This window comes from Toxotes jaculatrix, chromosome 14 (genome assembly GCF_017976425.1).
Source record: "Toxotes jaculatrix isolate fToxJac2 chromosome 14, fToxJac2.pri, whole genome shotgun sequence".
In the NCBI taxonomy this organism is placed as follows: domain Eukaryota; kingdom Metazoa; phylum Chordata; class Actinopteri; family Toxotidae; genus Toxotes; species Toxotes jaculatrix.
Genome location: NC_054407.1, coordinates 19,683,266 through 19,709,904, shown reverse-complemented (window position 1 = coordinate 19,709,904; position 26,639 = coordinate 19,683,266). Strand labels below are relative to the sequence as shown.

At 40.1% G+C, this 26,639-nt stretch overlaps 1 protein-coding gene across 3 annotated transcripts in view; it reads right to left on the bottom strand.

Moving 5' to 3' along the window:
- LOC121192722 (guanine nucleotide exchange factor VAV3-like) overlaps window positions 1–26,639 on the bottom strand; it is a 44,632-nt gene that overhangs the window by 1,166 nt on the left and 16,827 nt on the right. For 2 of the 3 annotated variants that reach the window (XM_041054545.1, XM_041054546.1), the window contains exons 13-28: window positions 25,853–25,938; window positions 25,478–25,610; window positions 23,006–23,115; window positions 21,347–21,448; window positions 20,684–20,775; window positions 19,780–19,802; window positions 18,726–18,750; window positions 16,614–16,744; window positions 13,061–13,126; window positions 12,777–12,811; window positions 12,510–12,626; window positions 8,810–8,897; window positions 8,246–8,375; window positions 4,022–4,075; window positions 2,059–2,207; window positions 56–1,915 (exon numbers count right to left, since the gene is read on the bottom strand). In XM_041054545.1, coding sequence (XP_040910479.1) covers window positions 1,874–1,915; window positions 2,059–2,207; window positions 4,022–4,075; window positions 8,246–8,375; window positions 8,810–8,897; window positions 12,510–12,626; window positions 12,777–12,811; window positions 13,061–13,126; window positions 16,614–16,744; window positions 18,726–18,750; window positions 19,780–19,802; window positions 20,684–20,775; window positions 21,347–21,448; window positions 23,006–23,115; window positions 25,478–25,610; window positions 25,853–25,938 — 1,383 coding nt within the window. In that variant the 3' untranslated portion in view covers window positions 56–1,873. The remainder of the gene's footprint in view (window positions 1–55; window positions 1,916–2,058; window positions 2,208–4,021; window positions 4,076–8,245; window positions 8,376–8,809; window positions 8,898–12,509; window positions 12,627–12,776; window positions 12,812–13,060; window positions 13,127–16,613; window positions 16,745–18,725; window positions 18,751–19,779; window positions 19,803–20,683; window positions 20,776–21,346; window positions 21,449–23,005; window positions 23,116–25,477; window positions 25,611–25,852; window positions 25,939–26,639) is intronic. The other variant, XM_041054547.1, reaches the window with a different exon arrangement.

The window sequence follows — 26,639 nt, the reverse complement described above, 5'->3', positions numbered from 1 at the left end:
TACTTCAGTGATGTAGATTGTGAAAGAAAACAAAGATCTTTATTTCTTCACTTACATGTTTCTCCACCACGACTGTTCTCCGACGTCCCTCGTTCTCTGTTCTGTTTGTTTAGCCATTATTTGAGCACAGCCAGTTTTTTCTCTGAGCCTCCACAACTGTGTCAGACACAGGTGTGATTTGTGATGCAACTGTAGAGCCTTTGTTCCAGCAATGTAACATTTGTCTGAAAAGGGAAAAATAGCCTATCAAATTTCAAAAGTACAATTCAAAGAGTATGCTTTTATTAAATATTGATGTCACACACATGGTTAGCAGGGTGTTAACGTTTGAAGGAAAACAGTATCACTTGATGCCCTTGTGCTACCTTGCACTACAGTGAACAGCTGTTACATCACCCTTGAATCATTCATTCTGAAACCAAAAAGAGTCGAGGTAAACACAAAATCTGTGGAATGTAAAAGGGCTCTCTGGTTTCCACAGCGAATGATTAAAAGATGAAGGAACCCGCAGTGAAGTATAGACCTTTACCTCCAATTACACAATCTACCCCGCACATGCTCTTTTAAAACTTACTTGGCTTTGTAATTCCTTTTGTGCACATATTTTTTTCTCTTTGATGACTTCACGTCTGAAGGCTAACATAAGAACTGGGCTTCTCTTTTTTTTCCCTTTAGTGCCATTAAATGGGAACATCTTGAAACATTATCAGAGTGTGTGTTCCTTCCTCCTTTTGATGATTCACCATATTCATTTAGCCTTGTGGGGCTAGTTGTAATTGTGGTAGCTTAAAGCTTAAAGGGATATTCTGATATTTGGGGAAGCACACTTATTTGCTTTCTTGGTTAAAAAATCAGATGACATGATTGATACCACATGATTGATACCACATGCTATACAGCATGTAAAGCTACAAATAGAAGATAATTAGCTTAGCTTAGCATAAAGACTGAAAACGGCAAATGGGTAGCCTGAATATGCTCGAAGGTAACAAAATCCACCTTTTAACTTTATTACCCAAAATGGTGAACTATTGCTTTATATTTGGGCGGGAACAATTAAAGGGTAAGGCAGTTTTTTATTTTTGGCATCAATCTCGTGCCTCATGAAGGGGGTAATTAAAGATGAGGTTCAGATTCAATTAAACACTGTGATCAAAACAGAAAGTAAAATAAACCGGCAACAAAAGCTTCTACTCTGTCTCCAGATATGATTTCCTGTCCAACAGTGTCAAATCTCCTTTCAGAGATTGCATTTAAATATCATATGGTTTATATCAGTCTGGTGGTTTCAATTTTTAAAATAAAAAAAAGAATCTTCGATAGAAAGCTGGACATAGAAGTCTGAATGGCCAAGAAGGCTGTAAGTGTTCCAACAACAGTCAAAGCTCCTCAGCTCCTGCATTTCAATTTGGTGGAGTACCCTTGGCAATGCGCTGTCAGCAGGATCTGTGTTCCAGTTGGGTGACTGAGCCTTCCTGGTATCGAAACATGATGACAGTGAAGGCAAGTTCTTAGGCCAGCCAATGGAGTCATCAATAATAAGACAAGGTGAGAGGTTAGGGAGCGGGGAGGGTTATCTGGGTACAGCACATGCACTTCCCGGTGGGCCACGGGGGCAGACAGGACCACAGAGAGGCGAGATATGGTGTGACGCTCCTGGAATCAGTGATTTGACATCTGCTCTGCGTGAGAGTCTGTAAGAGGGCAGGAGAAGGCTTTTGAGGGCACTGCTGCTTCTTCTTAAGTCTGAGTCTCTCGGTCTTATCAAAGAGATCTGACTTGCAGGGCACAGAGAGTGGATGAGCAGCATGGTGCTCAGTGGAGGTGGTCAGCTTTGAATGGACACTGAGAAGACGTCAATCAACCAGCAAAGTCAGTCCTCCTCGTCCACATAGGTAGAGGGAAACCAGCCCACCTGAGAAGCAGCAAAACAGAATGCAATTCAGACAGCAGCACAGAACCACACACAATATAAGACTGGGTTTATTTTCACTTCAAAGATTAAATAAAATGTGTGCGGAAATGTGCCACAATGACAGGATTCTACAGCAGACATACCATGCCATCGACCTCTCCCTTCCACCAGCCACTGGACATCTTGGTGTAGATCTTGATAATGTCTCCCTGTTGAAGTGAAAGCTCCCGTGTGTCTCTGGAGCAGAAGTCGTAACGTGCCACTGCAATACCCACCACCCTGGGAGAAAACACTGAGACAGAGAGCTCTTTTATTGGGGGCCATCTACAGTAAATTTCACAAATATTCTAAAAATACTCTCTGAGGCAGGCTACAGAGTGATTTAGTAGAGATGCTAGAGCAACAACTGGAAAAGACCTAAACAAAATCTCAGTCAGCAGGTGCAGTTATGAAGCTCTTCGCTGTCGCTGGTTCACCAAATCACAGAATCACCCTCCATACAACAATTTAATCAGAAAGTATGGTTTTTACAGATCTTTCCTCCAGCTATTGCAACCTAGCAATTTTGAAAAAATTTCCTACTCACTAACTTTGAAGGGAAAAACAAAAACATTCGGCACAATCTGTCTGTGGCACCCTGCCATTCAGTGTTTGGAAAACTTGTCCTCTTGAAGCCACTTTCTCCTCTGCATTCAGAAATCCCAGGCTTTCTAAAAGTTTTCCTCTTAACTCTTAGGTTTATCACCAGACATCCTTTTAAGAGCATGGATGTTTGGTGACGAACATCTAAATTTTATATAAAATTTCTGATAAAACTTTGAAAAGAAAAATGTAAACTCAAGGTTCACTCCAGTCTGATGCAAGTTTGGCCCTTGAGTGTGGATTGTTTTGTTTATTTGGGTTTTTGGTTGTTTGTACAAGGTTTACAATGCTGTAAAATACACTTCTCACAGACCTTATCCATATTAAAATGACTATGATTAGATTGTAAGGATGATAAGGCAGCAAAGAGCCTTGACACATTGCTCTGTGTCATACTACGAGTAAAAGAAATTAGAATAGACTAGAGACAGAGATGAGAAAATAAACCTGAAACACAGAAGAGAGCTATATATGGCTGCCCAGCTTGGCGGTGCCAAGAACACAGTACAGATGAGAGGTCATGGATTATTGTGGTTATGTGTTGTTCTTATTAAAGAACAACACATAACCACAGTTCATCTTTGACTCAGCTCACGCACTGCATCAGCTCTTATCAGATTATCCGGGGTTTGTCCTACACATGCAAGTCAGGGCTCATGTTACATGTGAACACTGGTGTGCATAGGTTTGTTAACCTTATCTGTGCAACGCTACTGGGAAATTATGCTGGATGAAAGGAATTCATCTACTCCCTCATGCACATACAGGCACATATCCCACCAAGACAGATGCTGAAGCCCACACATACATGCATGTATACATATGTTCATGCACATAGTGCACACAGAGGATGACATAAACAAAGTCATCCTAACAGATTATTATACTGCAGTCAAGCCATGTCAGCAGAATGGAGAAAAATGGAAGAAAACCTCCTGTTACTCCAACTTGGAATCATTTACTCATTATTTCTGCCACTGCTAACCTTGTAGTCACAACTTATAAATGGATGGTAAGCTTAAATTGCCCCTTTTTATTGTGATACATATGTTTTGCAGTTCGTTAACAAGTGAAACTATACAAACAAAAGTGTTTAGCCCATTTTAATTAGCTGAACTGACATCATTATTGTTGGATTTTAGTCAAATGTAAATGCCAGCAGTGGTGGCTTTGCAGCTCTTTGCCACTGATTTGTTGATACATGTGCAGTTCTTTTTCCAAGTGGGATGTATTATAGCAGTCAGAAATTCACAATATCTTTTTTGGAATTACAGGAGTTTTGTGTGGATGCGGTTTTTCTCCCCAATTACAAATCTGTATGGTTCATGCAATATTACGTAAAAGCAGCATCATTAGACTACATTATTATACAGAGACAGAAAAACAAAACAAGTCTTTGGGAACCTGGAAATGTGGGCACACAGTGAGGGAGAGACAAGGAGAGTAGAAAAGCTGTACCTGTACCTGACCAGAAAGGCGAGGAGGAGGGGGGAACAAAGCTGCAGCTGCCAGGAGGAACTACAGAGAAACAAAGCGAGTGATGAGGGGTTCAGGCCGTAGTGGGAGCAAAGAGAGAACATAAGCAAAGTAAACACAAGTCTGACAGAAAGAGAGTGTGAGAGAGGGTAAAGGAGAGAGAGAGAGAGAGAGAGGAAAAGTTGGCAAAGTCAAAGAAAAAGCAAAAGCAAGGACGGGTGGGAAGAATCAGAAAGGAGAGAAAAACATTGAAAGCAGCTGATAATTTACCTGGCACATGCACACATTTTTACATAACACTGACCAAGAAAAGATGTGCTAATTGAGTAGTTATTAATACACTTTCAGAAATGAATGTCTGAAAGTCCATGTTGTATTTTAGTTACAGATAAGTGAAATGTTAATATTACAGTATACAATGATATATTAGACAACAGTGCACTTTCAAGTTTGTGGAAGCAGTTTGGGAAAGGCCCTCTCCTGTTTCAACATGACAATCCCCCCATGCATTAAGCACCGAGATGGCTCTAGGGTGGGGCTAGATAGGGCTATAGCCCCAGTGAAAATTACAACAGCCCCAAACATGGCCCTGTCAAGATATTACAATTTTCACATTCAAAATCTCATTTGATTTCCTTTATTCAGCTGTTGTTCCTCCAGTTCTCTAGCTGATCCGGTCCAATAGTGCCCCCAGCTGCCCTTGCCAGTGCCTGACCTCAACCCCATTTAACACCTTTGGGATGAACCAGAACGGCAGACCTTGTCGCCCAACATCAATTTGCCAACCTCACTAATGCTCTTGTGGCTGAATGGGAGCGAATCCCTGCATCCAAGTTCCAGTCTTCCAAGGAGAATGCAGGCTGTTACAGCAGTATAATAATACCGATGAGACAAGCTCACATGAGTGTAAAACTTGGCTGTCCAAATATTTTTGGCCACTTAGTATAGCTTCTACAACCTTCCCCGGGGTCACACTGCATAATAATTCAAAATAACAACCTTTTGAGCTTCAGACCAGGTGAGCCAAAGTAGCAGCATGGGGGTAAGTATACATCTGGGCCCAGCATGGCGCCGTAACAAGGCTTCAGCTGGGATTCCACACCGCGGAGCCACAGACTTCTGCTCCCATATGAAATCCCATCTGAGCCAGCCAGACCCTCACACTGGGAAAACCACCTCCTGTCAACACAACAATATGGTTCCATGCCTTCTTCCTCTCCCCCACAGGGATAAGTAAATGCAGGCCAGTACGTGTCTGACCGGAGTGCACACAAACAACTATACGCATACTTGCAGGAAACTGATACAGTAAACACAACAACATGCAGTATAAACGCACATGTACTGGGCATTCAATCATAAACTAGCACTAGAATTTGACACCAGAAGTTGATACAGTTCAGTATCATTAAAATAAGTATTATGCAATAGCCTGTAATGTTTTCAATATTTATCTAATACATTTTCTAATATTTTGAATGGTATCCATTTATAATCACCGCAGTCAATTTAAGACAACAGAACTGTGAATCCTGATAGCATCAATAACGCAACTGCAAAATGACCCCCCCCCCACAATAAAAATACATCTAAAATTATTTCCCAGCTCTAACATTCACTCAAATAAAGCTCTCAGTCAGACTTAATTAAAGATGCTGGCTGGGGTTTTCCAAACAAATTACTCCAGAGTTTTGATGGCGTTTCAGTAGTTATGCATCTTGTGATTGTTTGCTCAGCCTTGCGTTCTGCTTTCTTTGCTAGAGGTGTCTGTTTTGAGATTCAAACTATTTTCTGTGTGTTTTTTTTTATGTTTTGGTATGACATCTGTCTTTCCGCAGAGGCTGTTTACCAGACAGAGAACGCGGTGCCCACACTAAGTCTGTCTATGGGGGTGGACGACTTAAGGCAATAATAATCTATCCCAGAATGCACTGAGGCAACGGCGGGTCTGTCAAGGCTTTCTCACAGAAGGAGCCGTAGTGAGTGGCAGTGAGGCACAAAAACACCTCTTGCAGAGCTTTGAAGCCTGATGCGCAGGGAGACCGAGGCTGCCAAAGGAGGCAGGGGGACAAGGATGTAGCAGAATTTTACATCCGAATAGACACAAAGGGCTAACTTTGACTTTGTTCCAGCGTTCGCCTGCTTGCCTCAGCTGCTGCTGCAGCGGCTGTGGTTGTTTACACGTACACCTCCCTCTTTAAGTTAAGACAGTTTACCTCCAGCTGCTTCCTGCTCTTTTACATCAGATCATATTTGCAAACTTTTCCCAGTTTTGTGGAAACAGGCGCAGTCCCTCAGTTGGACCAGGGGTATCCCCCAGGTGTGTGTCAGCAGGCGGCTGTCACACAGTTTTCTCTGCTGCCAGCCCGAGTGAAATGTCATGTCCTGTCAGGAAAATTGTGAAGCCATCTTGGAGCTGAGCAGCGTGCAGTGTGACGTTTGGAGTAGCAGGCTCCTGGTGCTTGCCTGGGGCATTGGACCCTAACTGGGACCTCTCTGCCAAGCCTGGTGAGATGCCGAGGCTCCTTTATATTTCTTTCACTCACTGTCTCTCTCGCTCTTTCTTTTGTCTTTTGCTCTCCCTTTATCTCTCTTACCCCGTACTTTACCTTTATACTCTGCATCTCTCTTTTAGCCCATTTACACGTGATATTACCATGTTTTCTGTGTATAGAAATCTTGTGTGGAAAACCACAAAGGTGAAAATGCACTACAAGGTCGGATTGGCTATCGCACATGGAGGTGGTCGAGCTTGTACTGGAGCTCTCTTGGAAAAAACCCTTTCTTGCTGAGAGCTAGATGTGAAGATCAATATCTCCCTTTTTTATATATATATATATGTGTGTGTGTGTGTGTGTGTGTGTGTGTGTGTGTGTGTATGTATGTATATGTATATATGTATGTGTATATATACACACATACATATGCATATATATATATACATATACATGTACATATACATTTATTTATTTATTTATTTATTTATTTATTTATTTATTTATTTATTTGTTAGGTAAGCTAAACATTTATATTTAGCTTACCATAGTTAGCTTAGCATAGAGAGAAGGACAAGGGGCAAAGAGCTAGGCTAGCTCTGTCCAAAGGTTAAAAAAAAATCGCCTATCAGCACTTCTGAAGTTCACTAAGAAACAAAAATATCATTTGTTTAATCCACACAAAAACCAAAGAGTGAAAATAAAAATTTGTTGCAAGGGTCATATGCAGAACTACTTTTTGGCCAGGGGCAGTAAATTGATATGATAATGATCATTATGTATTATTTTCATTCTAATGTAACATCTACAATTTCATGTGAGGTGAAAGCTCCAGAACAGCTCTAAAAAAAACACTGCAGACGTTGAATGTACATTGGCAGTAACTTGACTGATCGTATCATTTAGCATGAAAATATAGAGGCATGATAGAGGCACAACGATATTTGTTAGTGAAAACAATAACAAACATTTCATATCCACACACAGTCTAACTTAGATAGAAAGAGATAAGGTCCTGTCCATAAATCTGAATGATATTATTCATGCGCCGGAATGTTGTATTTAACTTTATTATGTAAATGACAAAAGAGGATCAACCATGCAAAACTGAAGAGGACTGTCTCCCAAGGAAAACTGCTTTGTGTTCCATCCTGTGCCGTTCCGCAGGGAATTGTATTAGCTCATTATGCTGTGCTAAATATTTCTAGCATGTCGCACATGTCAAAGATAGGACTGCCTCGGGTATTAAGACACAGTTTTAACTTGAGTGTCTAATAATGAAGCAAATGCTCTGTCAGCATGATTTTGTAATGTCAGCTAAGACATTTTTGTACAGTCCTTCAAAGTGAGGGCACAGTGCCATAAGCTGGCCTGTTATAACAAAATATTGCAAGTGAGACACTGATTCCAGCAAACTGCCTCTGCCCTCAGCTTGTTTTACTGTTTCTATGTAATGATCTGGGAGATGACAGTTCTGGTCATATGGAGAGGCTGTACAAGCAGATCTAGAACCTTCCCCGGGAAAAACAATGCACCGTATTTTATCTGAAGTGGACTGCTGAAGCAAAAACCCATGCCTCTGGTCCTCCAAACAGGTCAAAACAAATACTCGGAACTGCTTTCAACTGTAACTGGATCAAAATCTGATCTGAACTGGTAGCATTTTCACCTGTCAGACAGTCTCAGGGAGGGAAACTGAATGTTTGTGAAGACTCACCACTGCCAGCCTTGGTAATGGCCCCAGGCATGTTTCCATTGGACAGCTCCCTATAGGGGACCTGCAGAGTGGTGTCAAGACTGCTGAAACCTTCCTTCAGAGAGTGTTCCTTGTAGTACTCCACTAAGTCCTGTGTAAAACAAGCACAATAGTACAAAACATACTCTTAACATTAAAAGCGAGGGTATATCTTGATGGTTGAGTGTACAAATGTATAGAATTGAAAGCAAAGGCATGTGGGAGGGCTGGTAAGGGAGAAGTTGCGTGTTTGATCTTGACAATACAAAAGCAGCCAGTACTGAGGAAGAGTTCTTGAACAGGGCAACTAACCACAATATATTTGTCTACCTGCCCATTTCAAGTGTAGGTCCTGGAAACAGACTAATGTTAACTGCTCCTATACAATACCATGGCAGTTGCTTACAACATGCCCCTGACTTTGTGAGTGTATGCTTGCATGTCAAGAGAGAACTGTAAAAGTAGCATAATGTCAAAATGATTATCCTCAATAATGCTAGAGCAGTTTATAGGGCACAAAAATCCATTCAAAGTTAAAGCCTTTACCAGCACAGTCTTGAACAGTCGGCTCTCAGCGATGTAAAAGCAGCCATCCTTGGTCAGAATCTTAATGTGCTTGATTTTATTGTTGAACCTGTGGAGGATGAATAATACATGGGCTGCTAATCAACCATACATGGTTCCACATCAATCCAGTCTCTATGGTGAACCGTCACGAAGGTCCATCTGCATTGACTGTCAGTTACCATGCAAAGGCAAGCAACTCTGTTTAAGAAGAAGTTCACTCTCATCAGGTAATAGTTAAAAAATCATAGATTTCCCCAGTTTTACACTGTAAGATAAATTTATACTGTATACCAGTCATTTCCAATGTTTCTGGCTTGCCGACTCTTAAAATTAAGCAATATCCGCAGTACTTGTGACACTTCATCACAGGTAATGACTGTGTGCAGGAGATGTGAGCAGTTAAACCAAACAGTGCTTTTCCTTCTTAAACTGCTTCATTTGAAATAAACAACACTTAAAAAAACATGTGCAACAGAGAAGTATATTTTTCATTCTTTTTTTTTTTTGCCTTTTAATCATGTTGTGACCACTCAGGCTTCCTTCTTTATTTTTTTAAAGAGAAGAAACCCTATAGCGGAAGACGCCCTTTAGGTGAGAGTTTATGCTATGGGCCTGCTTAAATAGTTAAGTGAATAAATGATCTTATGACATGAGATAACCACAGCTCAGGCAAAGTACTTTGTTGTAAAGTAGTCTAGGCCAACCTTGAAAATACATATACACATACACATACATATATATAGTACATATATACTGCACACAAGCGGGAATGTGCTGCCAAGCCAATGCCAAGCACAGGGCTGTATATTGTATGTCTCCCATATGATGATGTGCAAGTTACACTTGGAGATAGATCCGCATTGTAAATCTCCCAATGCAGTATGTAACATATGAGAAGAATATGGTCATGTTGCAAATTTGCTGATGCATTATGAATATATGGGGAGTAATACATTATTGATTTGTGTTGAGTTATATGGTGCATAACACATGGAGACAGATGAGCCCTGTGTGGTCTTTCGTTCCTCTTAAAGGCTCCCGAGGATGCACGTACACACACAAGCACATAAACTTCATTCAGCACACACATAAACTGACCACTTGTAGCGTTTGACATTAGACAGTTCCAGTTGATTAGCAGGAACTCTCTGTATAAAGCTCCATTATCTCAAACAGCCATCCCGATAAGGATCTTAAGCAGTGAGACAGGCAATTAGGATTGGAGTGTTCAGAAGCTGGCCCTGTACATCAAAGCTTTGAGTGAGGAACGGTATGAGTCCACCAAACCAAATGGGCTGGAATGGTGTGTCACTGCCTAAATAGTCCTAACGTCCAAACACCATTTCAGAGTGGCCCCTTAATCATTATAATCTCTCGGAGCCGTCATGCCAGGTCAGAGCGACTCGATAGTCCTTTCTGTTTTTTTAAAGGCTGAACATGCTTTGATGGAGCCTGAAAGATATTTGCAAGTTAAATGGACAGCGTTGTATTTCAAAAGAGGGATACCGGGGGCACTCAACTCGTAGATAAAGCAGACATTTACTGAGGCCTAAAGGAATTCATGTTTTATCTACAATTCAAGTACGTTTCTAGGCTTCTTTTGAAATGCATTTCTAAGATTGATAGCCAAAAAGCAGCGCAGAGTATGACGAAAGCTATCAGGAGCTCCTTGAACATATGTCTGAGCAGAGGACAGAAGACAATAGATAGATGGTAAAATAGATCACCCATTTCCACATCTTCCCTATGCTGCATTCAGTTGAGATGTATGGACCATCGGAGGAAATTAAAATGAACTGCAAGTGTTAAGGTATGACGTATGGTTCAAGCAAAGCCTGTGGCACTGACACAGGAAGGCTCCTTCACTCAAAACATATTTTCTCATTTACCTCTAGTGTCTAGTCATGCAGAAAGTTTAGGTTTTCGTTGCCCAGCTTAAGGAATATTTATCTTTTCTACTTGACCCTCAATATAATCAAGAAAGAATTTAATGTTTGATCCTCGGAATATTAAAATATGACAAAAAAAAGAAATTAACAAGAATGAAAAGACAAATCAACATCTCTGCAGTGTCCCTGTTACTCTGGAGTAAACAGTAACTCAAATTTATTGTGAATGCTTGTCTCACATACAGTGGTAAAACAACTGAAATACACAAATGTCATGCTTGTGCTGTTCCTTTTCAGTTGTTCACATGCCTAAAAATAGTAGCATGTATTCGCACGCAACCTCGGCTAAACTCCAGTGACAGAGACCTGGTGCCTTTACAGTACACTGCCGACAGAACTAACTCATCACTATAACAAGTGGCTACTGATGTGTTCACCACATGTCCATATTGATATCAGGTGTAATTTTCAATTTGTGTTATAGCTATTACTGAGCAGTTGTGATTTACTGCATATATATTTCATTGTGAGTACAGATAGGCAGCCTGTACTGAATAGGTTTATACAATTCTATAGCCCTCCCTCCTCTCAGCTTCTATCCACACACATGTAACTCATTTGTGCCATGCCTTGTAGTACTTAAGAATCTGTTTATATATTACTTTAATACCCTGCTGAGGACTTTCAGAGGAAAGGAGTTGCTCGATTTTTTTTTCTCCTTTTGTTTTCAATTAACATCAAAGAGCACCTTTGTTCATTGCAAGCAATCTAGGGAAAATACAATTTTTTTTTTTTGGTTAAGGCAAAGATGTACTCCAGTTTTTTTTTCTTTCTTCAAAAGGTCTGCGGTTAACTTTTAAAATGATGACAGTCCTAACATGATCACAGCTTTGCCTTGTGAAGACTACGAGTTCAAAGTTTAACCAACAGCAGTGGCAGTGGTCCCTTCTTCTGTAGTTTTCAGATATCCATAAATCTCTGTGATGTCATGATCAAAAAATATGATGAAATTTAACAGTGGGTCTGGCACTTTCTGTATTTGTGCAGCTTCTTTACACGACATGACTGGCATAATGGAACTTTTCTTTAATAGGATTATCTCATGCGAAATTAGCTGCCTCAGCAGCCAGTATTAATGCATTTAAAAGCTAGCAGGAGTGGGAATAGTGTGTTTTCTGCTCATCAGTAGAGCAGCTGTTAGAGACTTAATGAATTGTTGTGGATGCAGAACAGTCTAAGACAGATATCTTAAAAACTGGAAACTATTCCCATGGCTTGATACCACCAGGGGCAAGAGAGGAAAATATGTTTGTTCTTGTTTTTTTGTAATTTGGTAGAACCAGCGCTTTAAAATAAATTCTGTCCCCCATCATCTGCATTACCAGCTTCAACTGTGATTCATCAAACCGGGCAAACTTTCTCCAATCTTCAGTTACAGACTGTTGATGATTACGTAGTCACTGTAACCTTGTTCTTCTCTGACATGAGTGGAACACAGCATGATCTCCTTCTGCTCTAGCCCATCCACTTCAGCATTTCATGAGCTGTTTGTTTCCAGATTCTGCACCATTGTTGTACTGAGCTGTTATTTGCATGTGGGCATTTTGTTCGCTTGAATGATTCTTTCCACTCGCTTCCCAACTCTCACAATAAGGTGTTTCTTGCCCACAAGACGGCTGCTGACTGCATGTGTTTTGTTTGTTTCACTGTTCTTGGTAAACTGTGCTGAATGAAAATTGTGGGAGATTTAGTGTGGAAACAAGCTGAAAACAAGCTGTCATATCACTTACTTTATACTGATGGCATACTCAGTGCATTCTTTACTCCTGTGTCGAACCAGATAGGTGCTGTTTCCTCGGTCCAGGAGCTCCACCTCAGCCTGGCATCTCTCCATGGGCCCTGCAAACCTGAACCACCCATGAACAACTACTGCACTTACACTGCAATCAATCATTCTGAACATGAGGATGAGAACAGTCAATACAATCAATAAAATAGAGTAATAATGATTTGTGGTTACTGTTAGAAATCTACAGTCATTTGTTTTCATCGCTTACCAGAGCTGGGCAGAGTAATCGACAGGTTTTGGAACCTGGCATAGAAAAAAACTGCGGTTATTTTGTGTTTTAATGGAGTCAATACAGGGGGGTGGAGGTCATTTGTGGTAATGTGATATTCAAGCCACATCTAATGGCTAAAAATCAGTCTTCTACAGTGAAAAAACTACAATTGAAAAGCACTACATTCCTTTGCTAAGACATCAATAGCAGCCATTATCCACTGAAAGCATTGTAATCACACTCAATGTGTCTTATTGATTACAAAAAATATGCACACTTACACACGGGCAAGGCCTCACAGCATCACTTGGAAAAAAGCCAATCTTGCTTGTCGCCAGAATTTTGCCCTGCAATGGCAATTGGCTGTTAATCGCATTATATTTGTCTGGGAGCAACTACACCTCTCTTTCTCTTTCTCTCTCTCTCTCTCTATTCCTTCCCCCCTTCCCCTCCCACACTCGCTTCAATAAATCCTCAGCAATTAGCACACAACAAGCAGTGCATCTAATTTGCAGCCCAAGTTAATTATGGTTCAAACTCTGCCGGCAGTTAGATTTGTGCTGCATCAAAACAAGAGCCTCGTTTAACACTAAATAATGGATCTTATTCTGGTCTTTGAATATCCAAACAGCATGAGCTCTCTGGCTCATGCTAAAGCCTAACAATTGCATTTTAGCTAACCCGCCTCAAGCAAACACAAGCTTTATATGAAAATTCAACAAACACTTTCAACAAACATAGTGTACAAAGACTTTTTTTCTCCAGCTAAATAAACCAATTTGGTAAAACAAATTACTTAATTTTTTATATAGACTTGCTCCTACATAGATAGTTCAGTTTATTTTATAACCTTAATTCTCTATCATGTACATTATCTTGTAGACAGTAATAAACATATATATCAACATTAAGCTCGAGATAATTTAAGTATCCAGTTCTGAGCTCCAGGTCAATTTGAAGTCCACTGAGTCAATCTGAGAAGACAGTGAGTGTTGAGGGCATGTGGAGCTCTTCATTCAACTTCCTGCCTTGTTTATGCTTTCCTCCTCACTCCTCTTTATTAGAGTAAGAAATGCTTTTTGGGACCGTGCAAGCCCTGGCAGTAACTAGATTGGAAAGCGAATCTTTACCCATCTCTATGATTCATTCTGTGTAATAACATTTCATCAAAGGTTTTTTGAGAGCCCCTCTCTATTTGTTATGCCTTCGATAAGCGTATGATAAAGATTAAACTTATTACTCTGTTGGCATAAACAGGCAGCAGCCAAAGGATCAAATGAAATTACAGTGATTGATTGTATTGTTCTGCCAGTGGGATGGGGGATAATTGCCTTCTGGGTAACAGGGGATATGAATTCTCAGTGTTCTGTAATTCCATCCTCTGGCGCCACTGGGGACGCTGAAGATTAAAGGTACCCTGTGGAGCTTTCATTGTAAGCAAACACGGTTTTGTTTAGATTCTGTGTTTCTCACCATAACGCATTGTGTGTGACCGTAAGACCTAACAAACTTGTTGAAAACTCTTTGAAAGCCTTTTTTGTATATCAGATTGTGTTTTTTTAACCTTCTTTGTCCTACAGTTTACGGCTCATTAAATTTTACACCACCAACTATTGATATGCATTACCACCTTCTGCAGAATTTTCACAGAAATATGAATCAGACATTTTGATACCAAATCCAACTGCGATTCCAATTGCATCCAATCAAATAAACAATGTTTGTGATTGATACAAAGTCTAAATAAATAAATTCATAAATTAGAGGTAATGTGCATGTGCTACTTTTCCATTAACACTGTTGTCCAGTAGTCTTGCACCTGCGATGCGAGTATAACTGCATTTCAACACAAAGGCAAACAGAGTAGGCTAACTGAAAGAGTTAGCCTGCTCTGGTTTTTTACCATATAACAAATTGTTATGCTATTGAAGTAAATCATTTCTGTGAAAAACAATATTTGCAGCAACTAGAGTGCTGCATTAAGACAGAAGGGGTATTAGTCAACTAGCCAGTTCCAGCAAAAGGGCTCTATTGAATGAATTAGCCATGCAAAATATTTTTGGTCAATTATTTTTCACGAGCTATAACCTGTAATTGAAAAATATCTATTATGATCAACCAACAAAGTAGTATTCAGTTTGTTCACAGTCCATGAAACTTAATGAGGCAGTAGCTATTTCCAATCAGAGGAGAGGAGTCCCGCTAAAAGGAGTATCAGTAACTGCCATCTTAGCTTTTGAGTTGAGTGGAGTTCATGTGATTTCATGTGGTTAAGCTACCTTTAAATTTCATATTTAAGTGTATCAAATTTATTATAGATTGGTTTTTGTATTGATTCCAAAATCAATAGCAATGGCAGACAGTGAGAGAGAGAGAGAGAGAGAGAGAGAGAGAGAGAGAGAGAGAGAGAGAACAAATAAACATGTATTTACATCCTATCAACTACTGTACTGTCTGCAAATGATCAAAAATAAAGTTAGCGTTCTTAACCAAACTAGTTAAAAAGGACAAGAAAGCTATGAAATATATACTTAATTTGTACTGAATTTCTCCTTGTATTCCCTGAAGATTAGTCAAAGCCAGAGATAATCTTTTTTAGGTATTATATGGATTCTACAGCAATGATTAGCCTGAAAACTTTACACCCTTCTCCTCAAATTCACTGCTTCCATACTTGCTGCTCTCTGCTGTAATATGTGCTCTGACAGAAAACAAAATATGAACAGCATGTTAGCCAGGTGATCAGAGCATTGCTCTACAGCACCACTAGTGGTCCAAACCTCCACAGGGCGGCTTCAGGTAGCATTATTACAGTATCATCATTGCACAGAACAGAAATACACAAATGTGTATTATCATTTAAATCCTTTGATTATCCCCTCTCAGCATGCATGGTAACCATGGCAGCAAACACTGCAGTGCCATCAGGTCTGTGGCATGACATTCTGCAAGCCGTCCAACCGGCTTACAAGAAGTCTCCTGGCATTCATGTCCTCACCCTCCACCTCGTGCTCTGTCACAACAGAGAGAAACATGGAGCATAGGAAATCGGGCTAACTGCCTACTCCCAGCCGTGCCTTTGGCAAAGACTGCAGTCTGATTGGAGCAGCACCAGAAGGAGGATGAGGCTTTAATGCCGCCATAAAGCAGAGTGAGAAACAGCTAGGGAGGCTGCCGGAAGACCCCAGATAAATCGCCATCCTTTCAAAAATAGATAAGGTCAAACACTCTCAACCATTGGCTGACCTCGTGAGGTGGTTGCTAAATGTTCCTGCACATGAAGTTGTACACCACCATTAAAACATCCTCCAGAGGCTGAAGTGTGTGCTGTTTTATTGTCTCACTGTGACACTCGATTAATCAACTGAAGTCACTAATTGGTTAGATCATCTGATGTAGGCTGTGATTCAATCTGATGAGTGAAAAAAGACAGATACCCCATTTGTAATGTAACTGGGGTTCATTGGAGTTCATTTAGATCTTCATCTGATATTTCTAATTGGGGCTGACCTCATCATAATGTCATATTTATGGCTGTCAGAGCACAGAGTGTTACAAACAACCATTATATAATTAATGATTTACAAACAATAATGGCCAAATGGAGGCAGATTAATAATGTCACCCCATTAATACTTTTTCGAAAGCCCCCCCCCCCCCCCACCCTTTGTCACATAGTGGGACATCCAACGTTAGAAGAGTTGACATGATTCAAACCCGTGACACTGCAAAGACATTGCGTGCACCGAGCCAACCCGGTGAGCCATAACATGTTATTTTTTCATGGAGTCACAGATGCTGAGATAAAACGAGGATGAGCTGAGTGACACGCACCTGCCACCACGAGCTGTGCAGGTCGGCAAACATCAGTTCAATGACATCCCCTGCGTGAATGCTTAGTGGGGGCCCACACTGGGGATAGGGGATGCCACAGTAGTCTCTGATCACAACCATTCTGGGTAAACCTAGTAGACAGGGAATACAAACACATTCATTCACACTCAAACTTTTATACATTTATCAGGGAGTCTTATACAGAGGAACATAAAGCAGTGCAACAACAGTAATACTTAGTATAAGTAAGATTGGTCAGATGTGTAGTTACAGTAGATGTTAAAATATAAATAATAAAAACAAATTCACTGTGAAAGTATAAGCAGAACCAAAATTAGGATTCTAATACTTAAAGTCCACAGGACACACTTAGTCTCATTAGAGCCAACTGCACCCTGGACTACATGCATTTTCTATTGTTTTTGTTTCCCTTTTCTCTGTATTTTCCTTCTGACCTTTTTCTTACTGAGAACTTTTTTTCAGTTTGATTTTTAGGTTGAGGTTTATATTTCTCTCACAGTTTAGTACCAATGAAATTTCTTAATTTAGTATTGTATTGTTTAAGAAAAACAGATATTGTTTCTGGAGAAAAAAATGCTTTAATGTTTTTTGATTTTTATTATTTTTCTTAGTGACTTCACATCTGGCTGCTGTGGTTGGGTGTGGTCAGAGGTTTGCTCTGTTCCACCTCTAACCATATACCATATAATAATGTCACGGTGTACCGACACACCCTGGAGAGAGCTTAAACATTACTGCAGCAGGGTGACAAATTAAACCATTAGGGGTCAGTGAATGGTTTAATTTCAGGCTGTTGTAAAGTTGTTCTTTTGTAAGTTCAGAGCACTGAAAAAGTACATTTTTCTGATCACCGCAAACAAAATTCTCAAACACAACTCCACTGTATTGAGGTGTCAGCAGAAATCTCCAAGTCAGATATTTCAAAACCTGAGCAAACACCACCAGCTGGGCTAGACAATAATAAAGGCAAGTGAGAAAATATGTTTCTTTGTAGTGAACCAGTCATTTAGATAATTATTTAAATAATTTGCACTTATGTGCACAAAGCAAAGACGTAACTGTAATTGTACTGTAGGTGTTCGCACATTGATCCCTAACACGTAGATAAATGTGGGCTTTCTGGTAGTTTTTCTTTTTTTTTTTTTGATTGAGGTTTAAACCACCAAAATGGCTCCTACCAGAACTTCAGCAGGAAATTTATCTCTTTGATTCCTGAACGTCGCAGCTCCAATCTTTCCTCAGCATGGCAGACAAATACAGCCACAAGCATACGGCTAAGGCTAAGACTAAACACCGCTGCCAACTTAAAAGACACAGCCACTTACTCTCCCCTGACTCACACATCTAGCCCCCTCAGACACATCTCCCTTCCAGCCAGGGCTCCCCTGCAAACCAGCCCGAGGAAACTATTACGGTGACCTCAGATGAATGGAATATCTCACATTCATGTTTTTAATAAGAACAATAAGCACGGCTGTCTTTCTCATAAAGCCCCTTATGGAAATTGATTTATCACAAAGGCACAGCTCAGCGGTTGAGGCCGAGGCATATAGACTGCTGGAAGTGTTTTTCTGCCAGTATTTCTCCTGCCGTGGTTCTCATAATGATTCCACCTACTCCAATTCATCTCAGTGCCGTCTAGGGTTTAGGCATCACGGCATGCAGCGAGAAAAGGGCTTTTTAGTGCTTTGGTTAAGGATTTCTTTTGCATTCTATTATTCATTGGTTATTCTTACTCAAATATATTTGTCAAGAGGAAACTGCTGTTGCTAATTTCCTGCTTTGAACCCTGTGAAGAAATTCAGGTCAGTGTGCATTTCTGAGAAAAGATCTTTAGGGTTTTTGCAGCAAAAAAAGAGTTAAGTAATATTTGATCAAAAACGTGAGAGGGGTATGATAACATCAGAGGGTTAGCTCTAAACCACCATCTATCTGCACCAGGTCTCACTCTGGCCTCTGACTAACCGTCTCCTTTTCATCCTGTCTGTGTTTCTGTTTTGCTACAGAACCAAGATGAAAGCAGCTTAAGAGGCACCAAGTAAAGCCCTTAGCAGGTTCACCAAAGTGGTCAAGTGGTCAAGGCATACTGACCTGGGTCTGGCGGTGCTGTGCTTTCCTGTGAACAGCGAGAGAGAAAGCCCAAAGCAGAACAGAGGGAAAAAAGCATGAAAACAAGAAAAGGAGAAAGAAATATGGAGAAAGTAACGGACTGATAAATATAGAGAGGTCATTCTTACTCCCTGTACAGGATCAGCCTGACCTGAGGAATGAGTCATACTCTTAAAACAACCATCTGTGAGTGTTATACTCTTTAGATGTAGTATGGTCTAACCATTTGAAAAGTGAAAGACGGGCATCAAGAGTAACATTTAGGGGCATTTAGAGTTCTGTTTCTGAGCAGTTGTGTTTTTGGGAAACGTAATCTAAAAAAATACATAAATACTGAATCTTGTTATCCTTGTTTTGTCCATAACCACCCAGTGTGTTCACTGTTTTTAGATTAGCCGTCACAAACTGTCTGGGAGGCAAAAATGTGAATTATTTGCATTCACTGCGAAGTGGGATGACTAATTTTGTCTGTCCAGGGTTTCAAAGTAAAAGTCGTGACCATTCTTCTCACATGTGAAAACAATATCCCTTGTAGGCACATGGAGACTTAATTGTGCCACAGGAATGAGAATATATACAAACTGTTTAAGTGTTTAATTATAGTTTATAATTTTGTCCTGATAAAACTATAGGAGGAGCTTTGACTGGCCAGCTGTTATGTGCTGATAGTGGTCTGGCCAATCAGAGCTCCTGCTGTTGCTCTGTGGGATGGACTTCATTAAATGTTTAAGTGGCACGTGGCTTAAAGACTTACAATAAAACAGAGCTGTCTTCAAATTAATGCAATCATTAAATGTAAACTGTAAATTCTGCAAATTCCACAGGCATTTTAAAATTATTTTATTATCATGTATTTGATTTTAACGTTTAAATGTATTATTATAATTGCACACAGTCTATATTATCGAGGTGGCAAACTCCAGTGAATGTGTCCTTTGTGTGCACTAGCTATGTTATCTTATCTGCTATGTAATGCTTCGCTAATTGTGTTAGCTTTGGTGTCCAAGTCAAAGAAGAGTAACAGTACTGGTCTTACCTTGGGTTTCGGCTTGGCAGAATCTGCAGTCAGGTCAGAGACAGACACAGTGAGAGGAATGCAATATGAGTGTGTGTGGTGGCTTCCTGACATACAACCTCAACTGTCAACCTCGGCTGGCCCTCATCATGCCTCAGAATGCATAAAGACCACGGTGCTTTGGCCAAGAAGGCTTGTCAAAGGCCAGAGCTGCCTCTAGCTGTCTGTGTATTCAGGGAGGGTAATGTACCTGAACTACAGAGCCAGGCTGGTGACAAGGAGCTACAGCTTGACACAGGAGTAAGATGCAACAAATGCTAAATTCATCTATAACATAGTTTTTTAGTTTAGTTTCAGTTCAGTTAAAAAACTGCTAAAATCAGAACATACGTCATGTGTAATTTTACACTCTCCTAATTCAGAATCTACATTTTCTTTGAGAAGGAAATAAAGGTATGTACAACAACAAATTTGAGCCTGAGTTTGGCACGGTAAGCGAAGGCCAGGGGGTCACCACATGCTGAGAGATGAATTTTTTGGGGACCATAAATATTTACAACAAATTCCTCAGCATACAAGCTGTTAGATATCTTGTGTACAAGGCTGACAATCAGGCGTGAGGCTGGCACAAGAGGAAAGCTCTTGGAGTGTTCAAAATGTAAATAGGTGCTCCTCTAGGGAACATGAATGTCCTCAGTAAATTTCATGGAGATCTGCCTTTTAGATTTTGATATTTTGTGTGGAAAAGTGGAAATATTGCCCTGATGGTGGCGCTAGAGTAAAGGTCACCAAAAAAAAGGTGGATTTATTCTCTAAAAAGACACAAGTATGCAGAGTGAATATCACTGAAAGGAACCAAGTAGTTTTCAAGATAATGTGATGCACCAAAGTGAAAAACAATCAGTTTGAGAGGCCTCCATCTCACCTGTTCTCCCACACACTCCCAGTCGACCGAGACACTCCTTATGAGCCCCCAGCCCACATTTTACACAGAGATAACCCTGGTTAAAGATGCCCCTGGAGACAATAAAACACAGGGCATATTTCACATATAACAGCCTCCTTAAGAGAAATACCTTGACATTTTGGATTTTCAGGCTTCTGTCAGAGTCTCAAGATAAGAAAAATGACACAAGAAATGTCCTTCAGCTTTACAAAACCATAAAACTGATACTATCTGCTGAAAACTGGGATTGTTAACTGTCCATACTACAGTATACTAGCTATTTATTTGAATTAAAACCAAGTGTTAATAAGCTATTTTTAGTCAAGGACTAAAAAAAAAGCACAAAACTTTGCCTACAGAGCCTGAGGAAAAGTGACTGAAGACTGAAATGTAAAATGCCATGGTGTTCTTTTCATACCTTCAATCTGAAAAAGATTTGAAGTATTTTTGTAAGAACAGAAAAACACCATCGGTGCAGTAACACATGATGATTTGACATCCTAGAACAATATAGGTAGTTACAGTTTCTAACTTCATCCTGTCTCAGACGTGGGGTCCTGAGCCCCACATAGCAACATTTCTTCATCAGTCCTACATAATTATCCAAAACAGAGGGGTCTGTTCACAATGCCCCAATCATACCTGAGCAAGAGGTGACAGAAGCTACAGGACGTGATCCTTTCAAATGTGTGCATCTTGAACTGGTGGGAGTTGTGGTTGGCTTTTTCTGGTCGGATATTTGATCTGAGGCATGGAATAAGAAGAGAAATGGTTAAATGCAAACAAGAGTCTACAGCCATGCTAATGGCTCTGTGAGGTTGTACTTAGACACCGTAGTGCTTTGAGCTAAATGAAATAATGGCATTTAATGGCATTTATGCAATGGTTTTTTATTTTTCATCATTCACCCAAAACGAGAGATGTAAATTTCATGTTGGTGCTAAAAGAAAAGTCAGGAGATCACCAAAGTCAACCAGATTCATTGTCTGAGGAACCATGGATACCTGCACAAAATTTCTTGGCAATCCAGAGCAGTGAACCAATCCATTATCTACAAATTCACGTGTGTCTCAGCAGTGGGAACAATTTTCTTTCAATTATCTCAATCGACAAAACATTCTTGATCACTTCTTTACCAGTTCAGTAAAATACCTTTGTTACAGCAAAAACAATCAGCAGTTTATTCCTCCACCTGACTGAAATAAATGTGTATATGTATGTGTAAATGAAGAGGACTTGAATTAGCCCAGGCAAATCCAATTTTGAGCTGCATGTGTTCAAATAAGAGAGGGGAAACATGCATAGAAGAAATAAGCAGCTCTTTTGGAACGTGAACAAACACGACTGACACAAAAATGTCTTTTTTGTATTGAACACAGCATCCAGAAGCCACTTTAACTGAGTGCTCCCATAAGTGAATCCTTCATCAGGAGCCCACATCCTCTTTACAGGTACAATTTTCACTTTCTGAATGGGCTCCTTCTGGTGTCATTACCCAATGCACAGTGGCAGACAGCTGTTTTCAGACACAAACCCTCTATATGTGGGGGAAAAAAAACAGTTTTCACGACTGGAGTGAAAATGGTTATTTGTTCTTTAAATTTTGGAAATTACCCATGTGGTTTTGAGCCGGTGTCACAGGCCTAGTGGTCAAAGAAGTGCATGACGGAGGACTAAATTGCATGTTGTTCAATGCACATTTAAAAGAATAATTCAGCACACGATTAGAAGTGGAAATGTATTCAGGAAGCACAGCAGACAGTCGGCATGCATAGCAGGGATATTGCTTTCATACATATCCACCCCAAACACAAAAGCATTTGTTCAGTCAATCAGAGTGTAATGTCAAAACAACACTGTATTCTCCCAAATCAACATAGCAAAGGATTTAGACAGGATATCTGCTTGCAAAAACATCCTACTGTTAAAAAATAATACACAAGGCATACCTCCATAAAGCACTGATTTGAAGAACCATTGATTTCTTTGTAGTTTTGCAGCTCTTTGGAACAATTTGTGTTTAATGTGTGGGTTTGTGTGTGCGAGTGTGTGTTTTATCGTACTGTTGTCAGCAGTGTGTGCTTGATTACAGCTAAGACCTGATCAAACAATGCACATGAAAGAGTCAACACCTCTCTCGGCCTTGGAATAACACGCATGCAAACAAAGGCAAATAAACACTATACACACACATGCACACACAAGATACACAGTGTGTTTTGCCTGTGATACACACAGAGCGGTCCTCTGTGTTGATCGCAAACTGCCTGGACTGTGGTGTTTATGTCTCTGTGTACTTACATGGCCATTTCGAACTGATCCAGCCACTTCTTCTTCAGCTCTCTGGTCTTAAAAAAGAGTTCAAAGCCTGTGTACCCCTGCTGGTGAGTCACATAGAACCCGTAGCACCACTGTGGAGGTCAGGAAGAAGACAGCAATCAAACCAAATGGGGGTTTTTTTAAGCAAGTGCCAGAACACTTGCATATCTATAAATACCATGGCTAAATTTAAACTCTAATGATTTTCTCACAGACTGTTCATTTTCACTGGTGGGTGGCACAGTAGGTCACTTGTTAGCAATGTTACAAAGCAAATTAAACCTTTTTTGAGTTTGCATGTTTTCATTTCTGTCATAAATCTGAAAAAAAAAAACCTGTGGCGGGTTGTTGAGGTGTATTTGTAAGTTTGTAAACAGTGTATGTTTATCTATAACTGTTTCAAACACTGTAGGATGGCTGTCGAGATAAAGGCTATTTGTGGTGTGGCTGTAAAAACTGGGGGAAAAAAATAAAACATATCCGAGAAGCCCTTGCGTAATTGCAGGTTAATTCAAAGGTTTTATAAGTAATGGAGACTGGTCTGGCAAGTTAATATTGCAGTTCTCCACTCAAAGTCAGGAGTCAGAAATTTACAGACTGTAAGCTGTTATTAGAGCCTTGGAAGGAAGAAATATGAACCTCCACAAGGTTTACTTTGTCAGATGCAATGGAAAGTACTGTTCTGTTACCCATGACACAACTAACGCTAAATGAATATTCCCACATTTTGAGAAATACTGTTATTCACGTTCTTGAAGAAAGTTAGAACTAGTGTCTGGAGGGCAAATTTAAAGCTACATCCAGCAGCCGCTCAGCATAGCTCTACATAAAGACTGGGAGCAGGGCAACCTCACAGTGACGACCAGACTCCAGGAAATTACTGAACACGATATACATCAGACGTAAAACTATTAAGGCTGTCATCAGTCCTCATTGCCTTTAGTTCTTGTGTCGTGGAGCCAAGGCTGGTGCCACCAGGCTCACAGACCAACCAGAGTGTTAGCTGCTGGATTTTGTCAACATCAAGAGAGCTGCAGCAGTGGGAGTTTAACCAGAATTCTGCCCAAAGAGGACTTAAGCTGTGATGACAGTGAGGCAGAGTCTGTTAATCTGCCTCAGAGGAACCAAAGTTCAAAAGAGAGTTCGAAAGTCCTACATTCAGGAACATTACCGAAACTTCTACTGCAAAAACCTGCCAAAGACCTCAGCTATAGCTGCCAGATGTCTTTCAGCATTAACAATTATTGTATAAAAATCAGGGTGTAAAATGTAACTACTGCTTGCTTGTTTTGGTTTTTTTTTTTCCTTTAGCAGCACAGCTAAATGGCAGCCATTCAGAAAAGCAATGGTTTTCAACCGCTGGCCACCAAGTAGCTCCACTGCGGCACTTAGAGGTTAAATGCCTTGCCCATGGGCATGATTGGCCAGGCCTCTAAAGTCCTGAGTGTTTTAGAGCTCTGCTGAAGTGTTAAATCATTGATGACTGTGTGGGTGCTCAGTGGCACCACATTCACACTCTGAAGTTTCATTTAGCTGAAAATGATGTATAGCTATAAGCAGCCTTGGAGGACTGCACACATTCATCACCTGATATTAGCATCTCTGTCCTGCGGTGTGTGTGTTTGTGGGTGTGTGGTGCTGTGGAAGCAGGTACACACACAGTATCTCTACGTCTGTGAATATTTATCTTTTGCTGTGTTCTTTTCTTTTTTCCGAGTCTCGCTATAAATTAATTCTTGTACATGTGTCTGTGTCTTTTTGTGCAGCATACGATCGATGGAGCTTTATGTCCGAAGGCTGATGGGATAAAAATAAAGGGCAATGACATATTCAAACATGTTCAGCAAAACCTACAATGTCATTACATGTTTTTTGCAAGATAATTAATATAGAAATCACATTAGACCCAACCATGAATAATGGCAAGAATACACAGGAAAAAAAAAACATAGAGACCATGACCATGTATATGCAATACCAATCTCTGCAATGACAATTTCCCACACAGACACCCAAACTCCAAACACACAAACATCATGACTGAACAATGGAGTAAATGAGGATGATAATGGAGTCCCTCTGATAAAAAACCACAGAACCATCCCATTCTGGCAAGCTGTCAGTTTCACATTAGTAATCAGCACCAGAGTGAGAAGACACCATCTGTGAGCATACATCAACAAGACATCAACAAGTCCCCTCCACTACCATACGGCCTGCAAACGTTCCCACAAGGCAAAAAATAGCGTGCTGTATAAACTGTGTGGGGTGATGAAACGGAGCCTTGCATGTTACTAAATCAGGATTTTCCAGCAAAAAGAAAACACCACTGACCCTGCACCAGCAAATGAGGGGATATAATTCTGGATTACTCTTATTAGGCATCCAACATTTATTTCAGCAGTAAAATCTGCAGCCAAACAGATGTTTAACAGAAGCATGTGTCTAACTGACCTTTTTGCCCTCTCTGTCAGAGGTGGGGTTGTTGGTAATCTTGAAGTAGTTGAGGTCGAGTATGTCCTTCATCTCATAGTTGTCTCCTCGTCTCTTGCAAACAATGACAGCTACATCAAATAAAAAGATGTGTCTGAACGACAAGAACATATAATGTCACAGAGTTAATTTTATGTTATTATTGCGATCAATTAGAAGTAAATACATGAGGTTGTCTAAATTATTATATATAATTTTTGTAGCAGTGATTTAATAGCAGTGACGTGTTTTGTTTTCAGTTTACACACTCTCTGCCCAGATTTTTGTATTATTATTATTATATATTACGGCAACCCTAATTACTCTTTAAGGACAATGAAATTGAAGCAGAACAACCTGTCTTGTTTCCTCTTGTCAACACTGGAAATCATGCGCACCTCGCCGTCTCCTTTTGGCCGACCAAAGATGATTAGAGGCTGATTCTGGGGGCGGGGGGCGGTTAAAAGTTAATACATTTATTTCAGCAGACATACCGAACAGATCCCTATTACATATTACTTCTCCAAACTGAAGCGGGTTACCTGTAAAATGTCATGTTAGTTCTCACAAGATCTCTTGTTGTTTATTATTATGACCAATAACATTTACTTAAGTGACCAATCTTGTGCAATCAAGACAAAGAGAAGGTCTTTATAACCTGACAAGCTCTCATGCTCTCTTACTCATAATAATAATACCTCTGCTGCTCGTTATGCTTTTTTTTCCCAAATCTGCTACTGCTTCTATTAAATGATATCTTCCCTCACCACCTTATCTCATACTGTTTTACTTTCTGGTTACCAAACCCCATGATGGCACCTCTTGCATTATGTACGAAGTGTACACCAAATATGTCCACTTACATCTGATATGCCTGTTGTGGGTTCTGTTCTGTGTGGGGCGAGATTTAGTGTAATCAGCACAGAAACCTACATTCTCTGCTATTAACAACTATTTTCATTGCTGATTAATCTGCTGATTATTTTCTCAATAATCATCTTCCATAAAATGTGAAATAAAATAGTGAAAAATGCCAATTATAATTTCCCAGAGCTGAGGGTGACATTTAAATTTATGAGAAAGAAATGCAAGAATTCGTCACATTTGAGAAGCTAGAACCAGGAAATGTTCAATGTGGGGCAGG